Source organism: Neolamprologus brichardi, chromosome 22 (assembly GCF_056152115.1).
Source record: "Neolamprologus brichardi isolate AB-2024 chromosome 22, ASM5615211v1, whole genome shotgun sequence".
Classification (NCBI taxonomy): domain Eukaryota; kingdom Metazoa; phylum Chordata; class Actinopteri; order Cichliformes; family Cichlidae; genus Neolamprologus; species Neolamprologus brichardi.
Window position 1 is genome coordinate 23,166,737 of NC_142124.1, and position 21,364 is coordinate 23,188,100.

The 21,364-nt window shown below is 38.2% G+C and overlaps 1 protein-coding gene across 2 annotated transcripts in view; it reads right to left on the bottom strand.

Annotated features, from left to right (window-relative positions):
• csmd2 (CUB and Sushi multiple domains 2) overlaps positions 1-21,364 on the bottom strand; it is a 262,542-nt gene that overhangs the window by 123,523 nt on the left and 117,655 nt on the right. For both annotated transcript variants that reach the window (XM_087834531.1, XM_087834530.1), the window contains 4 exons: positions 9,178-9,290; positions 7,050-7,127; positions 2,196-2,283; positions 1,195-1,319 (listed from right to left, as the gene is read on the bottom strand). In XM_087834531.1, coding sequence (XP_087690657.1) covers positions 1,195-1,319; positions 2,196-2,283; positions 7,050-7,127; positions 9,178-9,290 — 404 coding nt within the window. The remainder of the gene's footprint in view (positions 1-1,194; positions 1,320-2,195; positions 2,284-7,049; positions 7,128-9,177; positions 9,291-21,364) is intronic.

Below are 21,364 nucleotides of genomic sequence, written 5' to 3' on the forward strand. Positions count from 1 at the left end.
GCATAAACCTATTCAAAGTCAGGGGTGTAATTTCCAGGGGGGTTAGGGGAGTTAGAATAAGAATTATCTTGCATAAATAGGCTGTTGATTTTCTTTACTCATTTCAGGTATTACCAGCAAAATAGTTGCATGTTTAATCATATGGGTATTTACCCAGATTTATTTATTTAGTTAGTTAGACAGAGATTTTGGTTGAAACAAAATATTATTTTACCTGTATTTATAAAAACAAAAAATGTACATCCATAACAGATTCTATTTTTTAGATTTAGGGACCACTGTTCTTTATTAAAGTGATTTCTGTCAGTTTACAAAATAAGCCTTTATATTGCCTTAAAATTATCCCTTAAATAAAGTCATTAAGCATTTTTCTGACAAACTTGAACAGTTCACTGGATTTTAAGTGACTCAATTTGACTCTCAGACACAATTGTGTTTGTTTATGTAATTACTGTAAAAAAACAACAACTATCGTTTATATTCGCATTCACATTATGCTCAGCACAAAGTTACGCCGATGCTCAAAGCAAAGCTGAGATTTTTATCGTAGATTATAATTTATAAGATTATAATTTATCTTAGAATAAAAACAAACTCAAAGCAACTAAAGGCTGGAGAGACCTTGAATTAATGAAATATTCCCAATTTTATTTTGCTTTTATATTTACAGGAACACTAACAGATTTAAATATATATATATATATATATATATATATATGATGGTAGATTCTCAAGTTACATAAACAATGTACAATGTTTCAATAAACATATACCCATCATTGATTACCAAATCAATTCTTATCAAGTCATCTTATTGAGTGCTGCATGTGAGATGAAAAATGAGGGTAACGCCAGCAGGAAAAATATATATAAAAAAAAGATCTCTGATCCCTTCCCCGGCCTGTCACAAAATGGCCACAGGTTAGGAAAACATGATTGATGGGCAGCACTTTGCCAGCATGGCTAAACAACAGGAAGCGAGAGAACGCCGGCCAAAGGTCAAAGTCAGGCCAGTCACAACATAATAGTGAATACTGAATCATGATACGGAGAGACCGAGCACCTATACGAAATGACAGCAGACCTGCCCACAAAAGCGACTTGAGCACTTGAGTATGAAATATAAATAGAGGTCACACCGAGTCTACCTCCATTACACAGGTGAAAAGATGAACAAGACACGTCAATCCTTACCTCTGCAGATGGGCCGATCGTCACTCCAGCCTACGTAGCTGTCTGTCACTCTGAGACAAGTGATGCTCTTCGAGCCCTGCAGTTCATAACCCTCGTCACAGGAGAAATGCACTGTGGCTCCTCGCCTGCAGTTAGGTTGCACACAGAAAAAAACACAAAAAAAAAGCACATCAGCACCACAAACCCTCCTGGTGCAATTCACCATTCAGCAGTGGATTTGCAGATGAGGTATAAATATAAAGAAGAAAAGTTTAGTGGGAAAAAAATACACATTTGTTTTGCCTTTCCGCCTGTGATTTCCCATAGCGAGAGATGGATGTTTCCCATTTGTCTGTGTTATCGCTGACCACTGATAGGGAAAATGGCTCAGACAGGAACAAAACTCCATGATCCCACTGGTAACATTTGTTTCTCTGTGCACATTTCTCTATTTGGTTTGGTTTCTGGGGCTGTCTATGGTGTGGCATCAGGTAATATGGTGCATGCTGGAGAACAATAGATGATTTGATTTAGATGATTTAAATTCAATTCAATAAACTTCGTGAAGCTAAAACATTAATAAAGATCTAGGAGACTGAAATAAGGATAAGTCTGAATTTTGAAAAAAGCATGATTAGCACTGCAGTCCTAATATTGCAACGTTCTCTGACTAATGTAGATTGTTTCATTATTAAAACAGTAAATTTTACTGACAAACTAAATTGAGAGAAAAGAGGAAAAAACTCATAATTTAAAGAACCACTGAAAGCAGAGAACTAGATTACATTTTTTGTAGAAGCCATATACATAGGGAATAAAGACAGAGATAAAGCCTATTAGGGTCAACTGTCAAGGACAGTAAATAACAGATATGAGAGTCTTTGCTAACCAAAACCTATTTTCTATGATGGCATTGTCTCAGTCAGACAGCTCTTCTTCAGGAAATGTTAACCTATTCATCTGCAGATAAAGTTATATTTTCTCTGAATATACTGATGTACCTGCTTGTTTCTGTTTTTTACCTGAAGTCAGAACCTTTTCTTTTTCCTCGATCTGGAATCCCAGGATCCGGACACATGTTGTGGCCCTGTGCTACACCCATCTGAGACACTGACAGGCAAAGACAGAGATAAAACATTAAAAAGATTTTGACAAAATCAATATGTATATATATATATATATATATATATATATACTTATCATTAGAAAATAAATGTTATCCTTGTCCACGGTTCTTAAATTGTCTCAATGGGTGCAAAACTGGAAAGTGAAGTGTAACAAGGGGTCAAGTAAACATAGTGAGCTGGGAGAACCCTGACTGAGCAGGATGGGTCAAAGTTCTGCTGGGTCCACTGAGCGTGACACCTGCTCATTGGCCAGACTCCAGGTCTGTGGCAAAGCGGGACAGAATTTCCAACAAAGGTGAAAAAGGCTATGTTAATAGATTAATGTTAATCTTAAGTGATAACTGTTTAATAAACAGGAGGACAACAATGTTAAAAAGTCAGGGAAATTAAGCCAGTATGTAAATATGTGCTTAAATGTCAGGCTTATGCACATTGCACATAATGCTTTTAATCTTATCCAATTAAAAACAAATCATTAAACAAATACGCTATAAACTATAAAGAGTCGGTGCAAAATCTGAGCAGTAAGCCAGAAGAACTCAAAGATTAAAGAATAAATAAGTAACACTTGAAATTTAAATGAAAAATCTAAAAGAGGTTGAAGCTATGTTGAAGTATAACAAATACCAAGAATGCTGCAGTTATTTATGTGACAGTTCTGTGAGAAACAAATGAAATATTTTGAACTTTATTTACCATAATGCTTGTTTTTCAAATACATACTCCCGGCAGTCAAAAAATGTAGAAATGCAAAGTGAAGTACAGTAAGGTAAATGAATACAAATTAGAGAAAAATAAAACATAAGGGTTAAAAGCAGTGTGGGAGAAAGAAGTGGATAAAACAACAGTAAATGGCCTTGAAGCAGTATTGAAATTACCACCTCAAGGCTCCTCTTTTGTTCAACAGGTTGTTATTAAGCCCTTAAACATCCATCACTCTACACAGGTGACTCATAGCTGTCACGTTGCTAACGTTACAGATATTTGAAGAAAGCGAAATCGGTTGTCGCATAGTGAAATCCAACACACGATGAGAAGAAAAAATGGCAAAGAAAACACGGCCAATGCAGTCACTGCTCTCCATTTGCAATGTGAGGTACATCTCTAGCACAGACTGTGTGTCTTTTTTGTCTGTTCCCTATTTGACAGTCAGCAGTCACTCTTGTTTTTCTGGCCAAAGTGTAGTGCAAGAGAGAAACCTTAAAATGACTTTGAAGGTGTGAGACAGGCGTCTTCTCAAAAGCCTGACAGATTAGCTGATGAAACAATACAGTAGGTTTGCCACTGATGGAATTCAAGCAGCATATTCTGAGTGTCTATATGCTTTCTGGTATTACACCTCGAGTCACTTGTGTTAGCTTGTAGCTGAGCTGATGGACACTTGTCAAGAAATTCCTACATGTTATTATATTAAAAGTATTGCTGTCAGCATTAAACTTGTTAATATGACTTTACTGCCATAACCGCATCAATGCTGCAAATCTCCGTTAGCAAGTTAAAGCGGATAGCCCCGTGTGTGGGGCTGCACGGCGCTAACATGTTAATGAGCTAACCGCGCTAATCTGCTTAGATGTGCAAAGGTTTCAGCTGAAGGCACTTTATGCATCACCTTGCTGGTGCAAAAATATAATTTAATACCTGACATCGTGTTATCTTTGGCATATTTCAGCTTATCATGATTCAACTTTGATCGTCTGTAGACAACGGTGCTTGATCCCATGAGTTAGGTGCTTGAACGATTCATAGGCCAATGTGAGATGACTTCATAAAGATAACAGAGAAAATGAGTTAAAAAGCAGCCAATGTTCAAAGAAAAACTTAAAAGAGCTTCAGAAAACCTGGAAAGTTTTTTTTTTTTTTAAGACCACTTTAAAATTACAAGTCTGGATCCTTGGAAGCAAAATATTGAATTGAACTATTAGGGTGGCTCGTGACTTTCTCATCCTTACAAATTTCTTCGGTAACACCTAACAGTTTATACAAGTAAGTAATTATGAACGGCAATAACTTACTTACTAAACTAATACGTAGTACTAGCCCGTTAATGAATGATAAAAAATACTCGAGAGAATTTCATCTAAAGGTTACAAATGGGTGTAAGGCGTTTGAACATAGTGGACTGCACAGCTGTGTCAGCGTATCCACAGCATATCCATTCATCTTCTGGGAGGAATGTTTAGCGGCTATTTACATTAATTCAAAAGACATTTAGCATATAGGCCTAAGAAAAGAGGCGGAGAGGCAGAACCTGAAAACTTAACAAACAAATTCCAACTTGAACAAAACATCTTAGTACAGAAGAGAGAAGAGAGTGTGGCTAGCCCAATTTGGAGATGATAAAATGTTGCTCTGTGCTCTTCTTTCCTGGACAGATGGAGTCCAGTAACTCCTGAGGACACTTTTGCAGCAACAACTGGTCATACACATAACTTGTCAGCTTTCTCAGCAGGCAGCCAATAGATTTCTCTTTCCACAAACAGCGTTAATAAATAACAGCCTTCCAAGCCTTTTATCTCGAACATGACGTAAAATGACTGACAATCCTATTTTTGTGTTTGTAAGAGAATTTACAATGAACAAACGATTACACATTTAAACACCAGTTAGCATACCTACTTTTTCCATCTGGCTTTGGTTACAGTGCATGTGTCATTCTTTAACTGTGGCCTGAGCTGACATCAATAAAAACCTCTACAATGTACCCCTGAATTTGCAAACATCAAACGCCAGATAGTCTCCTTTAGTGCATCATTCAAGTCTTTACGGTTTTCGGTTTCACAATTATATGACGGAGTGACTTATTCAACCCCGTCTTCATCTCCGCTACAACTAAAAAGATGAACAGCACAGCTCTCTATAGCACTCCAGGCCAAAAACAGTCGGATATCAAATCGCGCTTTATGGACAAGACCTCGAGCAGTATTAGGTGACATTTTTAATAAGTTTCAGGTCAAACTCTGACACGGAGGGGGCAGTAAAAACTTACATCTATTCCACTTTTTCTGTAACATTTAATTACAGTTTTAAAAAGTGTTTGATGAGTGGAACCTGGGGTAGTAATGAAGTTGAAGGCAGTTAGGTATCCATTGATGCCTGTATTCAAAGCACAGGCTTGCAAGGCTGTGCTTTGTTCCTAATTTTAATGACTGGGCGGAGGCACAAAACTCCCTAAGCATTTCAATCAGGGAATATGTGCTAAAAGATTGCAGGCCTATATTTTTACCTTTGTACTGGGAAAAACAAAAGACTAATGTTGACTAATTGTTGTATTGTTATATTTATCAAATATTCCCTGTGTCAGATAGCCAAGTACAACAAACAGCTTGGTAGTTGTTGACTACTGTAGACAGTGTTGGGAAGGTTACTTTTAAAATGTATTCCATTACAGAATACAGAATACATGTCCCAAAATGTATTCTGTAACGTATTCCGTTACGTTACTCAATGAGAGTAACGTATTCTGAATACTATGGATTACTTAATATATTATCATGTTGTTTACAACTACGTGAATGTACTATTGCTGTGATTTATTACTGTTACTGAAGGTCCGCGGCTCTGAACCGTAGTAAAGGGACCTCTGGCTAATACGGTGGGTTCTGTGTCGGGCTCGTAGCCGAAAACTAGCTTTACTTTGTTGTCTGGGTCAACTTTGCTAGCGAGAGACAGAGAGAAGCGTTGAAAGGCTGCTCCAACTGAACTTATTGTTTTTGGAGGAAAACACGAACACGGTGTACAGTCGAGTCTTAATAGCTTACTTACAACTGGGCTCGTCAGGCACTCTTCTTGGCTGCAGTGGTTATTATTATATTTACATGCTTCCAGCTCCCGTTTTTGCTCGATGACAGCTCGTACTTTTCCTTTTTCTCCCTCCCTCTCTCACAGACACATAACGTGTATGGCAGTCCATTCTCCCTGCAGCACGGACTACACTGCCTATGATGCTACATTCTTTAGAGCTATACCTGTAGCATTCTGCCTATTAGCTTAGCACAACAACAACAAAAAGGCCTCTCTCACCCAGGAAACACGCAGAGAGAGAGCGTCACCCTGTAACCATGGCAACCGTAACGCTGCCACCTGGAACAACAGAACGTAGCTGTCAAACAAAACCCAAACAGTCCTGACCCGCCACAATATGAAACATGGAAGTACCGCCGTGTAATCCATTTATTTCAACAAAGTAACTGTATTCTAAATACCACCTTTTTAAACGGTAACTTTAATGGAATACAGTTACTCATATTTTGTATTTTAAATACATAACGGCGGTACATGTATTCCGTTACTCCCCAACACTGTCTGTAGACTACCTTTTGCATAAACTAACAGGGAAACTTTTTTCTGTGTGCTGTGTCAGCCTTTAGTTAAGCTGTCAGTTACTGTTAATGCCTACCTGATCATCAATAACAATCCAGGTTATGTTCAGCATCCCCATGTGTGAATGTTTTCATGCAATAATGTCGTAATAATGCAGTGATGTGAGAAAATAGTGGTGCTGGTGGTGATGGAGCACTGCCAGCCCCGACTTTACATTCATAAAGACTTTGAAATATTGCTATAAGCTCAGTCTTCTTCATCTTAATCTTTCCGATGCCAAATTATAGATGTCCTTCATGATAGATTGACCTAATTCCACACTTGCATATACTGAATACTTGTCCGGGGGACTTAACACAGTGACCAAATATGTAAAAAAAAATATCTTATGGTTGTAGAAAAAAGGGAAAATTAAGGGCTGTAACTTACACACTGATATCTTGTGGTGGTTGTCTTTGCTGGGCAACATCTTCACACCCCGGGACTTAAGTTCAGTCATCTTCTTCACTGTAGAGAAAACATAGAAGAGAGATTGGAGTGACATGGCAGAAAGTGATGCCCACGTAGTTCAAAAAAGGCACTGCAGTTATGTTCAAATCAACATTTATAAATCAATTGTGAAACGAATGAAACACTGTTATGTTAGAGAAAGAAGGTTCTGGTTTTAAGGCTCCTGGTTGTCTTTTCCCTTTGGAGTTTCATGTTCTCCCCGTGCCCATGTGAGCTTCTCCAGCTGCTCCGCCGTCCTCCCGCACTCCTAAGACATGCTTGTTAGGTTGATCGGTGAGTCTAAATTGGACTTGGTGGGAAATGGTGTGGAAGTGGATGTGAGAGAGCGTGTTTGGTTGTCTGTCTCGCTGTGTCAGCCCTGTGATAGACTGGCAGCCTGTTCAAGGTACACCACATTTTGCACTGTGTCAGCTGAGAAAAGTTAAAAGCTCCCACAGCACAAGATGATAATCAGAACAAATGGATGGATGGATGATAAATTTTTAAATCTAAAAATGACAATAAAACTGAAAAGATCTACAACACACATTTATGTTCATTTATAAGAGTCACACCTCTTACAGTGGTTCATATTCAGGAGGCGATTTTGACAAACACCATATTTTTGATTGTGGAAAAAAGGGTTCTTAGCATAACATCACTGTTTCATTAACAGGATGCAAGGGCATCCGAAAACACTCTTTTCTATACAATAAAAAGATGAAGTTTAAATGGTTTGAGTTTGGTTATAATTGCAACGGAGATTAAAAAAAGGTAATCAGAAACAGGAGGCTTGTTTAAATGCATATTTATTCGCCAATTTTCAAAAACACTATCAGTATTATCTGAGCTCCCCTTCACAGTCGTCCTGTTTAATTACTTTGACGCTCCCTGACAATGGAACTTCACTTGTTTTCCAAATGTGTTTTCATCCCTTCCTCTGTTTCAGCTGCAGTTTACTTCAAAGCTTATCTGAGTCATGTGTTAAAAACTCTGTTTATTATGTGTCTAGAAGGGAAAAAAAATCGGATAAAAAAAACTCTTTTATTTGATTTGTTAAACTGATTAAAGAGGAAGAAAGGAAAAGGTATAAGCATCTTTCAAGTAAGAAGACTAAGCTATTAGATGCTGGGTTTGATGTGGTGCGGCTGATTATTTTCCTACATATAAATAAAGGACACAGAAAACTAAATAAGGTAAAAAGGAGGCAATTAAGATATTCAGTGACTTTATCACTCCAACAAGCCACTGCTGTGGAATCATGGGAGTTGTCGTGATGAGAATATGCAGTGAGGGTTGGGAACAGTGGCGTGAGTGTTTAATCTAATTAAAGTATTAGTCTAACGCTTCATTCCGATCTTCGAAACATATTTACCTACCACTGAACCTGTAATCCCACTGGCTCCCTTTTCCAAATCCTTCCCTCATTTGTCTCTTCTATCTTATTTTCCTCCATCGCTGATATTTCCAGCAGATGGCTGGAGGTGAGACCCTTAGAGATCACCTCTTTTGGTGGACAAGCTAATCCTTTTCCCCTGCTCATCCCTTCTCAAAGGTGATCCCTGAACCTCTAAGAGTAATGGAACAGGAAATGGATGCCTGGTACAAAAAGGATTTTGTGTGTGTGTGTGTGTCCACATGTATGCTTCTGTGCAATTATGTGGTACTCATAATAATGCTCCTGTAATCATCTTTTTTTTTTCCTTTTTCCTGAAAGCATTCACAACTATTCTGTGGCAAATGGGCTCCAAGAATAGAATAAAATAAGAAAGAAGCTCATGAAGTGTCCAAAATGGCAGAAGTTCATCATGAGGGGATTACAACTATATTCTGATTATGGCACTAACCAGTCATTTTTCTGGGTCTCCAAAAATATAAATGATTCTTTGTTGGGATGACCAAGGAAGTATATTAAAATATTAAAATCAAATATCACAGACGTGTAGCCACTGACAAAAGGACTTTTTTAGCAGACCTGAACTGAAGACAAAAAGTGGTCTATAATTTATTCAGTAAAATCTCTAATGAGCCTCCCTCTTTAAAATATCAACCGTTCTCATGGTCTTACCTTGGTATTGGGCACTGAAACCTCTTAACTTATGGTTGCCATCTGAAGTAAAGTGCAGTCGAAGCCAGTTCTTGCTGCTAATGATGGGCGAAGGAAGGTTCGGGCCAGTAAACCTGTAGGTAGAGACGGAGAGCTATAGACTTTTGGAGTATTACCACAGTGATTTAACATGCAAATGCAAATGTAGCAGATTGGAAACAGAGGTGATGCATTGCATATCCCAACACTCCTGCACACTGAATTTATTCTAGGTTAAAGGCAAGGTATGAACCAGTAACTCCAGCACCTGCATTGCCACTGATATACTTCTTCAGCATACAAATTCAACTAATGAATCTCTTCTCAACTTTAGATATTTTAAGCATCTTCTTCTTTATTTATTTTGTCATATAAATCCCTGCAAACCAAGCGCACATATATACAAACTAAATCCAGTTATATCTGCCAGTGCAAGAAAGTGTCTCTGCTTACAGTGTGCTTCTGTTTTGTGGCATAACGCAATTATGTAATCCATCATGTTACCAATAAAGCCAAGCCCAATGGCAGACAATATATCGTAGAGGCTGGCAGAACCTGTCAGTCTTCCCGGTGATTGTCTTGTTTGTTTATGGTAATTATAGCAATGTTTCAAAATTAATTTGGCCATGACTTGCAGATGTTAAAATGTTACACCTTTAAGATCTATCAAAGGGAGGATCTGGTACTTAAGGGGAGCTGTAATGTTAACAACTCTTAACAAAACTGTAGCCTGGTAAGAAAAAATGGGACCGGGAAAGACCAGCACTGACATTAGCGGAGAAAATGCACTCCCTTTATTGCTTTGGAACAGCAATAGTGAATTACACTTCACAAACACTTATAGTGCCTCCTGATCTGTATGCTAATGAGGGCTGTTGCTTACCAAGCACTTCTTCGGTTGTTAAAGCCAAAGCCTTTTGGGGGCACATCATGTTTTATCTTGAGACACACTAACATAAGCATTCACAAGCGCTCCTACACACATACAGTATGAGCACCGACACAGGGAGGGATACATTTGAACAAGGGTTTGCATAAATTCCAATTTCCCTACTGTAAACTGTATATTTTTCCCAGTGATGTCCAACTCATCTGACCAACCTAGATAAGTGTTTAGAGTAGATACATTCTAAGGTGCACCTCCAACTATCTCTCCCATTAATAGAACTGGATACGACGCTTAAGAAGATAAAAGAAAATTACATCAAAATTTAAACTGAGCAATTAAACTAGATACCACAATCAATCAATCAATCAATCAAAATGTATTTATATAGCACATTTAAAAACAACAGTTTTGATCAAAGTGCTTCACAAATTAAAAAAATAAATAAAAATAAAATAAAAATAAAATAAGACAAATACAACGCAAGACGAGACAAACATAGAAACCAACCAAATGATAATCAAACTATCTTACATCAAAGCCAGAGTAAAAAGATGGGTCTTTAACCGAGATTTAAAAGACTGAACAGTCTCAGAAGAGCGAATGGCAATAGGGAGGTTGTTCCACAGTCTAGGAGCTACAATAGCAAAGGCACGGTCGCCTCTGGTTTTCAACCTAGACTTGGGTTGCATTAAGAGCATCTGGTTAGAAGATCTTAGTGCTTTTATAGGATTATACAAATGAAGAAGATCTGTTAAATAGCTAGGGGCAGTGTTATTTAAGATTTTATAAGTGAATAAAAGAATTTTAAAATCAATGCGAAATTTCACAGGGAGCCAGTGTAACTTGGTTAAAACTGGTTAAACCACAGGTGGGAATCACTAAAACACCGCTACACAATATTATCACAATACTTCACTCATGATTTTTTAAAAATATCCTATGATGTGATGAGCATTGCAATACAATATGTTGTGATTTATTACCTTTTTTTTCAACTGCAAGTTATGTCCTCAAAGTTAAACTTTGTCAGTCTCCATTTTTTCCAGTAAGATAAATTTTTCTCACATCAAGCACATTAAAACTGCCACAAAAAATGACATAAATGCTGTCATAAAACAAAGTCAGTCTGCTATTAATATCTTTGCAATAGAATGGAGTCAAGTTGGCAATTACATGCAATGTGTTTCTGAACATACAGCAAATTAACTGCAATAAAGCATCGAAAATCACACATCTGTTGCTGTCGACATAGATAGGAATTCACATTTAACTACTACATCTGCACTTATCAACGTTTCTGTTCTATAAGAATATAACCAGAATACAATCAGCATTAGACCAGCTGAGTAAAGTCTTTTTGAATGGGCTCATTGACAAAGACTCATTTAGAAAGACGTTGTTGGCAGTCTGTTTGCATTTATAAATCTGTTATTTGCAGACCTTCCACAGTCTCTCTAACAGTGACTGTAGTCAGTATCCAAGTTAGACTGCAACTGTTTTCAGAAAGGTTGCGTCCAATCAATTGTCTTGTGGTTGTGAGCATGCAACACTTTATTTTAGATTTGTCAAGCTAAGCATGTCCAGTGTTGGATGTTTTTTTGGCAGAGTCGATTAAATGTAACTTTGCTTGGCTAACATTATCTCAGGATGATGGCGCATGACATGACCGCTCTAGTATTTTAATCCAATTAATAAAATATCAACATTTGGTGTCCTTGTATTGACACAATACTGCCACAGAAAATATTGTGATCCTATGCTGTATTATATTTTTTGCTCCCACCACTACTAGATACCATACTGCAATGGATCAGCTACTGGATGATCTCATACAGCTTCTTGAAACATGGCATTCATTTCAATATCAACCACCAAGTTTTTTGAAAGCATCACTTATGACAGCAACTGAGTTGTGTTGGCAATACCACTTCTTAGAACAGCAATGCATTTCCACCTGTGTTGCAAAACTAAATAAAATGCTCATTTTGAGTACCACCAACATTCCAGCAAAGACTCACACAACTAGCTGAAAGAAACAGAGGGCACATAGGGCAAAAACCTGAGCCTGAATATGTTAACAAGTAGCTCAAGTGTTTTACTTATGCTACAAAATGTTTCCAAGTTCTAGCTCTGACAGGTTTGCCACACCATGCAAGTTGATATGATTGATTTGTTAGGCTTATTATGTGTGGAAACACTAGCTGCCAGAATGCATTGTTCTTCCTACATTGCAGTTTCAGAAATATTCATAATACTCATACTCATAATATGTATTTTAGCTTATAAAAGACACCATATTAACACGTTATTAAGAAAAAACATATTTATATCAGAGGGGGTCATATTTAATGCCTAAACAAAGTTAAATCCATGGATATGCCACAAAGCAATTCAATCACATGCCCCGTCCAGTATTATACACACTGGGATTATCTCAGTGGGTTATTCCTTTTCCCTCCTTACATTGTGGTCTAAAGTCTGCATAGAGCAATCAAAATGAGCCTCAACCCTAAAGCTGTGAGTCTGGCCATAATTTACAACAACAAGTGGGACACCGATAAAGTGTGTCTGCATGCCTTTGGGGAGGTTTGAAGAGAAGAGGACGGATAACGAATTGAGGGGCCTTATGTTGTATCTGTCACATGTGCGTTTAAAGCTACACCACTAAGAAGAACACAGAAGATCCAAATCACCACCAGCTCTTAGCACCAGGCTGGGCACTGAAACATTGTGAGCACTAAATTTCATATCAGTGAATTACAGGAAATGAACACCCAACTCACATTTATGCCCAAAGGCCTTCAAATGCCAGATTTAATATAAATTCCTCTATTGTGTTGGAGGTCACTACACTTATCCAAAACTCCCTTTAGATTTAAATGCAATCAGGTTTAGTTTCATTAGAATGCAACACTAAACCTTAGACTAAAGTTAAAAAAAAAAAAAGCTCTAGCAGAGGATAGCTGGATAGACTGAGAGATTAAGAAATCAATAAATACAGAATGAGGCTGACTATAAAAATCATTTCAACCCAAAGTCACACCTGCCTTTCACTGCATGCCCTTTGCTTTGTTCAAAAACTTAATGTTTTAAGTTGAAAGTAGAAGGCAACGCAAAAAGTCCTCATGGAGGTCTCCTCAAGGGTAACGTGGCTACTTCTATAGCTCCTTTTCCCTTCAACCTCTTGCTCTCTGTCTGGCCATATTAGATTTTATGTGGAATTGTCCTGAGAGTGCAGTACTAAATAAGTTTCCATTTCCAGGCCCCAAAGCTCCTGAGTCTGAGTCACTCTTTTGATGATTGTCCAAGAAATGTATTTTGGAGCAAGGCAAGGTGATAGAGGAATCCAGGGGGAGGCAGAGAGGAGTATGTCTTGCACTTAACTGTGGTAACTGTGGGGACTGACCTTCGAACATTACACTGAGACACAGCGGCTCCTGATAAACAGTTTGTTTTTGTTGCTATCTTTTAAATGAATGCAATCAACATTTCTACAAAGCCTGATAAGTTACAGTTTAAATGTACAGGCGACATCCAATTAAAAGGTACCTAAAGGTGCGTATGCATAATGCTGTTGCTTAGACTTGTATTTTCACGATAATATTATAACTGAAGGTCTTAGGAATATGCAGGTCCAGTCAAATCCAATTACAAAACACTAGCACAGAGGTGCTTTCCATATTGATGTGATGTGACTTATTAAATTGTTAATGCCTTTCAAAGTTTCGAACAAAGGTCATCGTCGTCAGGCAATTCAGCAACCTTTTCCAGTGAAATTGATCCTTTTTTTTCCCTGCTTTATATTCATTGTTTCATGTCATCTGTTTTCTGTTCTTGGGCCAAAGTGTCAAATTGCTCTATGCATAATCAGTAAATGGGCGGAGTTTGGGTGCCAAAGGTCACAAGCTGCACATTAGGATCAAACGCTTTAAAGGGTCTTTCAGTGCATGAATTCGCTCCGCTATATTATCTGATGACCATACATGCGTGCCTGTGTGTATGTGTGTGTGAAGAACGTTCCTATTAATTGCACCTACTTAGGCAGATCAATCAGAGCTCTGCTCAGTATGCTGGTCCAGGCACTTATAGCAGACTGGGAGGGGTCACAGTGACTTTACAGCCAAAACTTTCAGCATTTTAATGAGGCTATGTGAATTATAACACGGGTCAGCTTATCCAGATGTATGTGGAAAACACATGCTTGTACCCGCACTTCTAGCTCTGAATACAAGTAGAGATATTGATAAATTCTCTTTCTCCCGCATTGACAGTCACTATACATACTCTAATGCACATTAGAAAATTACATCCATATAGCATCCTGTTGAGGTAAACTAATCAGTGTGGATGTCCCTTAAGTCTAGAATGGTAGTGTTAAAGCTCTGGCAGTGGAGCTGTAGCTATGACCTTTATATGTTACTCTGAGCAGATATACTGGTGTTTTAACCGAACCACCCCTGCTCCAAACAACAAAGAATCCTCAATGCTGTCCATTCATTTCTTCAAACGGCAAGCACCCAGGCAGTAAAGAACATCAACCTTACACTAGAAGTTAAAGCCAAAGCACAAAGAGAAGCCCTTTGGAGAATTACAGCATGTCTCATGGGTGTGTGCTTAACTGGACTGGAGCGCTCAGTGATAAAAAAGGGTGTTGCAGTGTATACCGAAACATGCACTGACCAAGCAACGCTGCAGACCCATCAGCGCCAACATGCCTAGTTTATCTGTAGATTCCTTGCACCAACACTGTTCCTTTCTCTTCCCTCAGCCCTCATGTAATATTTATGGGCAGACCTCTGACCCCATCAGAGAGCCTTGTTAAATCTCCTGAGGGATTCTTTTCTTTCTTTTCCCACAACTCATTTTCTACCCTCACATAACATATGATATGGACACTGATTGTAAGAAATTTTCTTTTGGGGAAGAACAACGCACTAGCCTTCATCTTTGCTTCCGTCTCCTCACTGTATATTTGCAGATTTTTCATTTTTCAGTCTTATCTGAAAGCGCTCTACAAATCACCTAGGGTGTTTAAGTCATTTTACAATTACAAGGTTGGAGATAACGCTAAAACTGCCATTTGACCAAATATCCTGCAGTTCATAACCGGTCGTCAAACACACATTCAAATCCAGCCCGAAATCTGTTTTTCAAAGACAGGAGTAAAAGGCAAGTGTGCTTTTGTTGAGGATGTATTTTTCTAATTTTGGTACCCATGCAAATTAAAAACTCAGTAGCTACTCTGGCATGATGATTTATTTCTTTCATCTAAGAAGAGGGTTATTCAGCAGCCACACAAGCACAAGTGTTAAGCTAGGAAAGTATGAACTCATTTTTCTCCCAGGGGCATGGTATTCACATCAAACAATAGCTTCTTTCACACTGCAGAAACTTGGACTAATAATAAGTTTGTGCAGATGTTAACAGGAACTTATCACCCCTGTCTGTTTCTACTGTGAGGTAGGATCCATATGATCAGTTGAGAGCATGCCCAAACAGCATAAAGTTTGAATCTAACTATAGGTCTTAGGGCAATACAGCATGTGATAATCTCCTGAGTTGTGTCCACGGGCAGAAATGTTTCGCTTTATTTCATTTTCATGAACACAAACTTGTTCTGAAGAGTCAAAATTAGTCAACATTAGGTAATTCAAGGTCAGAGGAGGTCTAAGTACACCAAAGACTGAACTCCAAATTCCACACTATCAATGACACTTTCCTTTGCGCTCATTACCTCTGCACTTTGATTTCATATTTTTATTCACTCTTTAAATAGGTCAAGGCTTTAAAACCTCTCAGTTTAGAGTTAGGAGTAGGATACTTCATGTGGCTGAATGTGTCACACCTGCAGTGTGCACTATGTATGAGGAAGTTGGACTATATCTGTGATAACCCCGTGTGATTAATGGATGGAGCTTTCCCACTACCTGTGATGCTAAAAGAAAAATAATGCAGCTGTTATAGAGCACTTTAGTTTAAAGAGTCACAGGTTAATTCACTACACAGTCTTATACAGATCTTTTTTTATAATATCAGAATTATAATTTCAACTCAATTCAAGTTATTTATACAGTGCTAAATCACAACAACAGTTGCATCAAGGGGCTCTATATAAGGTGAAGACCCAACAATTATACAAAGAAAACTGAGAAATCCAAATGGAAGCTGGTTCAACAAAAGGGCCTGACAGCTGAAGCCTTTGTCTCCCATTTTACTTTTAAAAACTCTAGGAACCAAATAAGCCTGCAGTCTGAGAGCAAAGTGCTCTAATGGTCATCAAGGATTTAACAGGGAGCCAATGAAGAGAAGCCACTATAGGAGAAATATGGTGTCTCTTTCCAGCAGCTGTCAGTACTCTTGCTGCAGTATTTTGGAACAACTGAAGGCTTTTCAAGGAGTTTCCTAATAACAACAAATTAGTCCAGCCTAGAATTAATAAATGCATGGACTAGTTTTTTTGTGTCAATCTGAGACAGGATATTTACAAGTATGCTACGTCCCAAACGAAGCAGAATTGGTCATAGCACGGAACCCTGTTGAACTCCACAATTAACCTTAGTGTGTTTAGAAGATTCTCCATTTACATAAACAAATTGGAGTCTGTTAGGGGCAGGGATAGCTCAGTAGGTAGAGTGGTGGCCCCATGATCGGAAGGTCGGGGGTTCGATTCCCCTGAACAGCTACCTTGAGGTACCCCTGAGCAAGGTATTGTCCTTACACACTGCTCCCCGGGCGCCCAATGGCAGCCCACTGCTTCACTGAGTGAATGGGTTTAATGCAGAGAGGAATTTCCCCACGGGGATCAATAAAATACACTTTCTTTCTAGATTGATATAATTCAAACCGCTGCAGTACCAGTAATACCTACAGCATGCTCTAATCTGGACTAATTGAGGTCTAGCAGGCCTAGGGATGGGTATCAAGGACCGGTTTCCACTGTTTCAATTCCTTGGAATTGTTTGCCATTTTTGCAAACGATTCCCTTATCGATTCCAGTTGCCCCGAATGACGTCGTCACGTTGCGGAGCATCATTTACCTGGCAGGAAACATGTCGCCTAAGCGACTCAAAGGCTCAAAAGTTTGGTTATACTTTACGAGAACGGATGACAACAGGGCAACTTGCAATACTTGCAAAGTAGATATTTAATTTAAGGGAGGAAACACTACGAATATGCAAAAGCATTTGCTCACAAAACACACGATGACCTTAATTGAATGTCGTGTTTTAAATTCCGCTCTGGACTCATGAATCTCAACCCAGCAGCAGCGGTAACGTTTGCACGTCCTCTCCCGTTAATGCGGCAGGTAAATAATCAACTAACAGTGCATATTATGTTAGCGCGATCTGCCTTATTACAAAACCTGCCATTACTGTGCATTTAGGTGACCATGATGAGAGAGACAGACAGTCTGGCTGGCTCAGATGCTGGCAGTTGTCGCTGCAGTCTACCGGTAGCGTCTCCTTTCAGGCCAGGATAGACGAATGTCACCGAGCAGTGACTAAGTTTGCGGTCAAAGGCTTGCACCCATTTGCCACAGCAGATGCCCCCGATTTTCGGTGAGTGAACGTGTTTAATTGTAGGCAGGGACATTACTGGATATTCTTGTGTAATTGCTACAGAATAATTGATGTTATACTTTGTTATTGCTACAGAAGAATATTTATTTTATTATTTTACATTTACAATTTTTTTTTCCTGGGGACCCTGTAACACCCCATTGAAGAGCCGTAGGCTGTGGATCTCTCAAGATCTCACTGTTGGGTTTGTAAGGCCATGTTACTCCTAAATTTCTATCTTGTTCAAAGAGAAGATATAAAACAAAGTTTTAAGCTAATCGACCTTAGTGTTCTCCTTTTTTAAAAAGAATCGATAAGAGAATCGATAAAGAATCAAATTGTTAAACAGAATCGAAAATGGAATCGGAATCGTGAAAATCTTATCAATACCCATCCCTAAGCAGGCCTATAATTAGCTAAGACAGAAGGGACAAGAGATGGCTTTTTAAGAAATGGTTTAACTACTGCCAGCTTGAAGGCCTGTGTTACATAGCTGATTATTAGAGATAGGATGATCATATTAATTAAGATAAGTTAAGTCTTTGTTGCCATTTCACAGTCATACTTAGTACAATTGGAAAACTGTCCCACATCAGCACTAAACACAACACAATAAACATTTAAAGTGAAAGAAAAATATATAAATTTGCGCAAAATATGTGTGAATAATAAATTCAAGAATGAATGTTCATTGCACATTACATTGCATCCCCAACATGCAGCTAAACATGTCAATCCTGGTCCGATTGAAGGTGAGGGGGGTGGGGACCAGGGAAAACTAATGTCTGACGATGTTTTGGCAAAGTTGCACAACAATTCAATATAAATTTTATAGATGTAACCAGGTGTCATTACTGCTCATGTGAATTATTATTTTACAGAGTTTACGTTTACACTTAGCCAGCAGTTTTAAATATCCCACAGTGTCGTGTGCTCTGCTTCCTGGTAGACAATTCACTGTCTCTAGATTCACATGTCTCAGAACAGAATCACCAATTACCAGAGCACACTGGCAGGTGTGTCACCGAGTGGGGAAAAATGGTTAGACGGAGATAAGCTACACAAACACACTAAGGTGTGTTGTGCCAGAAAGTGATACTACCTACAGAGCATTCTGGCTGAAGCTTTGAAGTAATCTTAACTAAACTAAGATCATAATTCAGTCCAGTGGATGTCATTGTGTTTAGTGTTGCGATCCAAAACATCTCAGCAACTCTGACAGACTATGAGTTGAAGAGCTACATGTTTTCACTAGAGTTCAGTGAAATGTTTGGGATACTTAATCTTTTTTCACTTTGAGATGAAAAACTTGAGGTATGTTGTTTTTCAAAGTGATCTCGGGTGGTTGCTGTTGTAATGAATTATTGCACTCCACGCGGTTCCTGTAGACGGAAGTAAAAATGCTTCCATCGTGGTTTAGAGGTCGTTAGGCCAACAAAATAAATGGTGCTGAGGTCACACCCACTGTAAATTTCCAGAAAGAACTACCTGAATTCACATTTGACACAAATCAATTGTTCTTCTACTGTTCCATTCCAAAATATTAGACTATCATTCAATAATGTTTTCCACAGCTGTAGCTGTAAAAGTTCCAAATGCCATTTTCAGACCTTTCAATGCACCACAACCATGGACACATGTATACTGGAACAGCCACGGGACCCATGTTTGTATTTTTTGAATATCCCCTATATTACTGGATTTTCATTTCTGATTTCTTGTAGTTTTGTAGTTATTTATCATATCCCTATTGAAAGATCTGATTATAATTTCTCCATTGGTTTTAGCTCTGTTAAAAGTTTGATGCTCAACACTGCTGAGATTATAAATATTTTCATTCCCTATGTTTTTTTGATCATTTCTTCTATGTAATATTCTATTTGTTTATGAAGCCAGTTGGCCAAGTCGTGGAGTGAACTGCGGTAAAAATGAGGTACTTTGGGTATTTTTTCAAACAGCAAAAAAGCCAAAGAAATGTGAAGGAAAAATGGATCAACAGCACAAAGTCAGTTTGAGCAAGTAAAAAATTTAGTGCAGCTTGTTCAACAATTGATCCCAGCATCAATGGGATTTATTACTCTTTCTCAAAAAGTCAAGACAGGTGTAGACAAAGTCACAAAGAGCTATTGAATGGACTCTGAGAGAAAGCCATACAGAGCTTAATGGCTAAGATTATTGAATGCTTTACTTCACCAAAATGACCTACAAAGGCCCAAATTACTTGTCTGGCTAAGATAAACTAAAGACAAACAGAGACACTGTCAGTTTTCTTCCCCTTTGTTTAATTTCTGCCAAATCCAATTGACATGATGCCTTACCATCATCTACAAGGAAGGTTGTTAAAGACAGGCACACCCGTATACCAATCACTCACATGACACAGTGCAAAGCAATATCGGTGCAGCGGGTATAATCCTCTGGGTACTGGATCTTTAACAGTGTAAAAACAAATGAGTTTCCAAGGTCACTCTTAAAAGTGGCAATGATAATTGAGCCCTCCCTGTAGATCTATCAAACACAACAATAAACAAAAGCCAATAATTTCCTAGGGCCGATTACAGGGACATTATCCTTCTATGCTACAGGGCACTTGAGACAGAGAGAAAGAGGTGGCAAAGCAACCATCACAGCGTGACAGATAAAAGCAAAGTAAACATTTAACACATAAATTATAGGAATGGACAAAAAAAGTCCAGGCGAGCATTATTTTGGGGAAAAAAGTCAATTTTCAAGGTTGTGACTGGATTTAATGCGTATGATTTAAAAAATAAAGCAAAATCTCCCACTACCATCCAAGCTCACTGAATAGATCTGACAGCAGCACTTCCAATGTTCAGTTTTAGTTACTGCTCTCCCTTACCTACCCATATGGAAAAGAAATAGTAAAAACTTATATGACTTAACTCATGAAAGTGGCCACTTTCATGAGTAAATCATATAAGGCTTACATGATTTACTCATGAAAGTGGCCACTTTCTCATTACTTTCATATATTGTTTTAGTAAGTATCCAAAACATACAAGTTTCATTATATAATTTTTCAAGGGATCTTATATCTGTTTTCACTCTTGTATGCTTTTCATACAAGTTTCACACAAGACAGATACAAACTTTATACGATTTATATATATCTTTTCCATATGGGTAATAAGTAATGCTCTCTGAAGTGTACAACAACAATGTAGAGGGAAAAAAATGACAAGTTGTAGATTTAGAGAAAAGTGGAATAATCTTTACTTTTCTATTTTTTTTTCACTTTTTTGGATAATATTAGCAATCAAATTACCAATACTCTCACGCTTTCACATATCTGTATGTGTGTGTGTGTGTGTGTGTGTGTGTGTGTGTGTGTGTGTGTGTGTGTGTGTGTGTGTGTATGAACATATAGCAATTTGCACATGCATCTATGTTTGTTTCTATTTGACTAGATTTCATTTTTCCTCTTTGTATCGTGAGGCACTCCAACTTACGGTGTGCTTAAATCACTGCTCTTGGTTTCAGTACATACTAAAACATTTTTTTTATTAGTTTAGAGGTTCATGTGATCATTAAACGCATGCATGATTTAACAGCAGCCCATTAGTAACAGCAACTTACTGGCATTCATAAAACTAAATGGCATATAAACCTATGTTGCTATGCAATGTGCCACTGTGCACTTTTTATGATGAAGGCAGGGAATAGTGCAGACTCAGAATTCTTGCCTTAAAACAATAAGCCC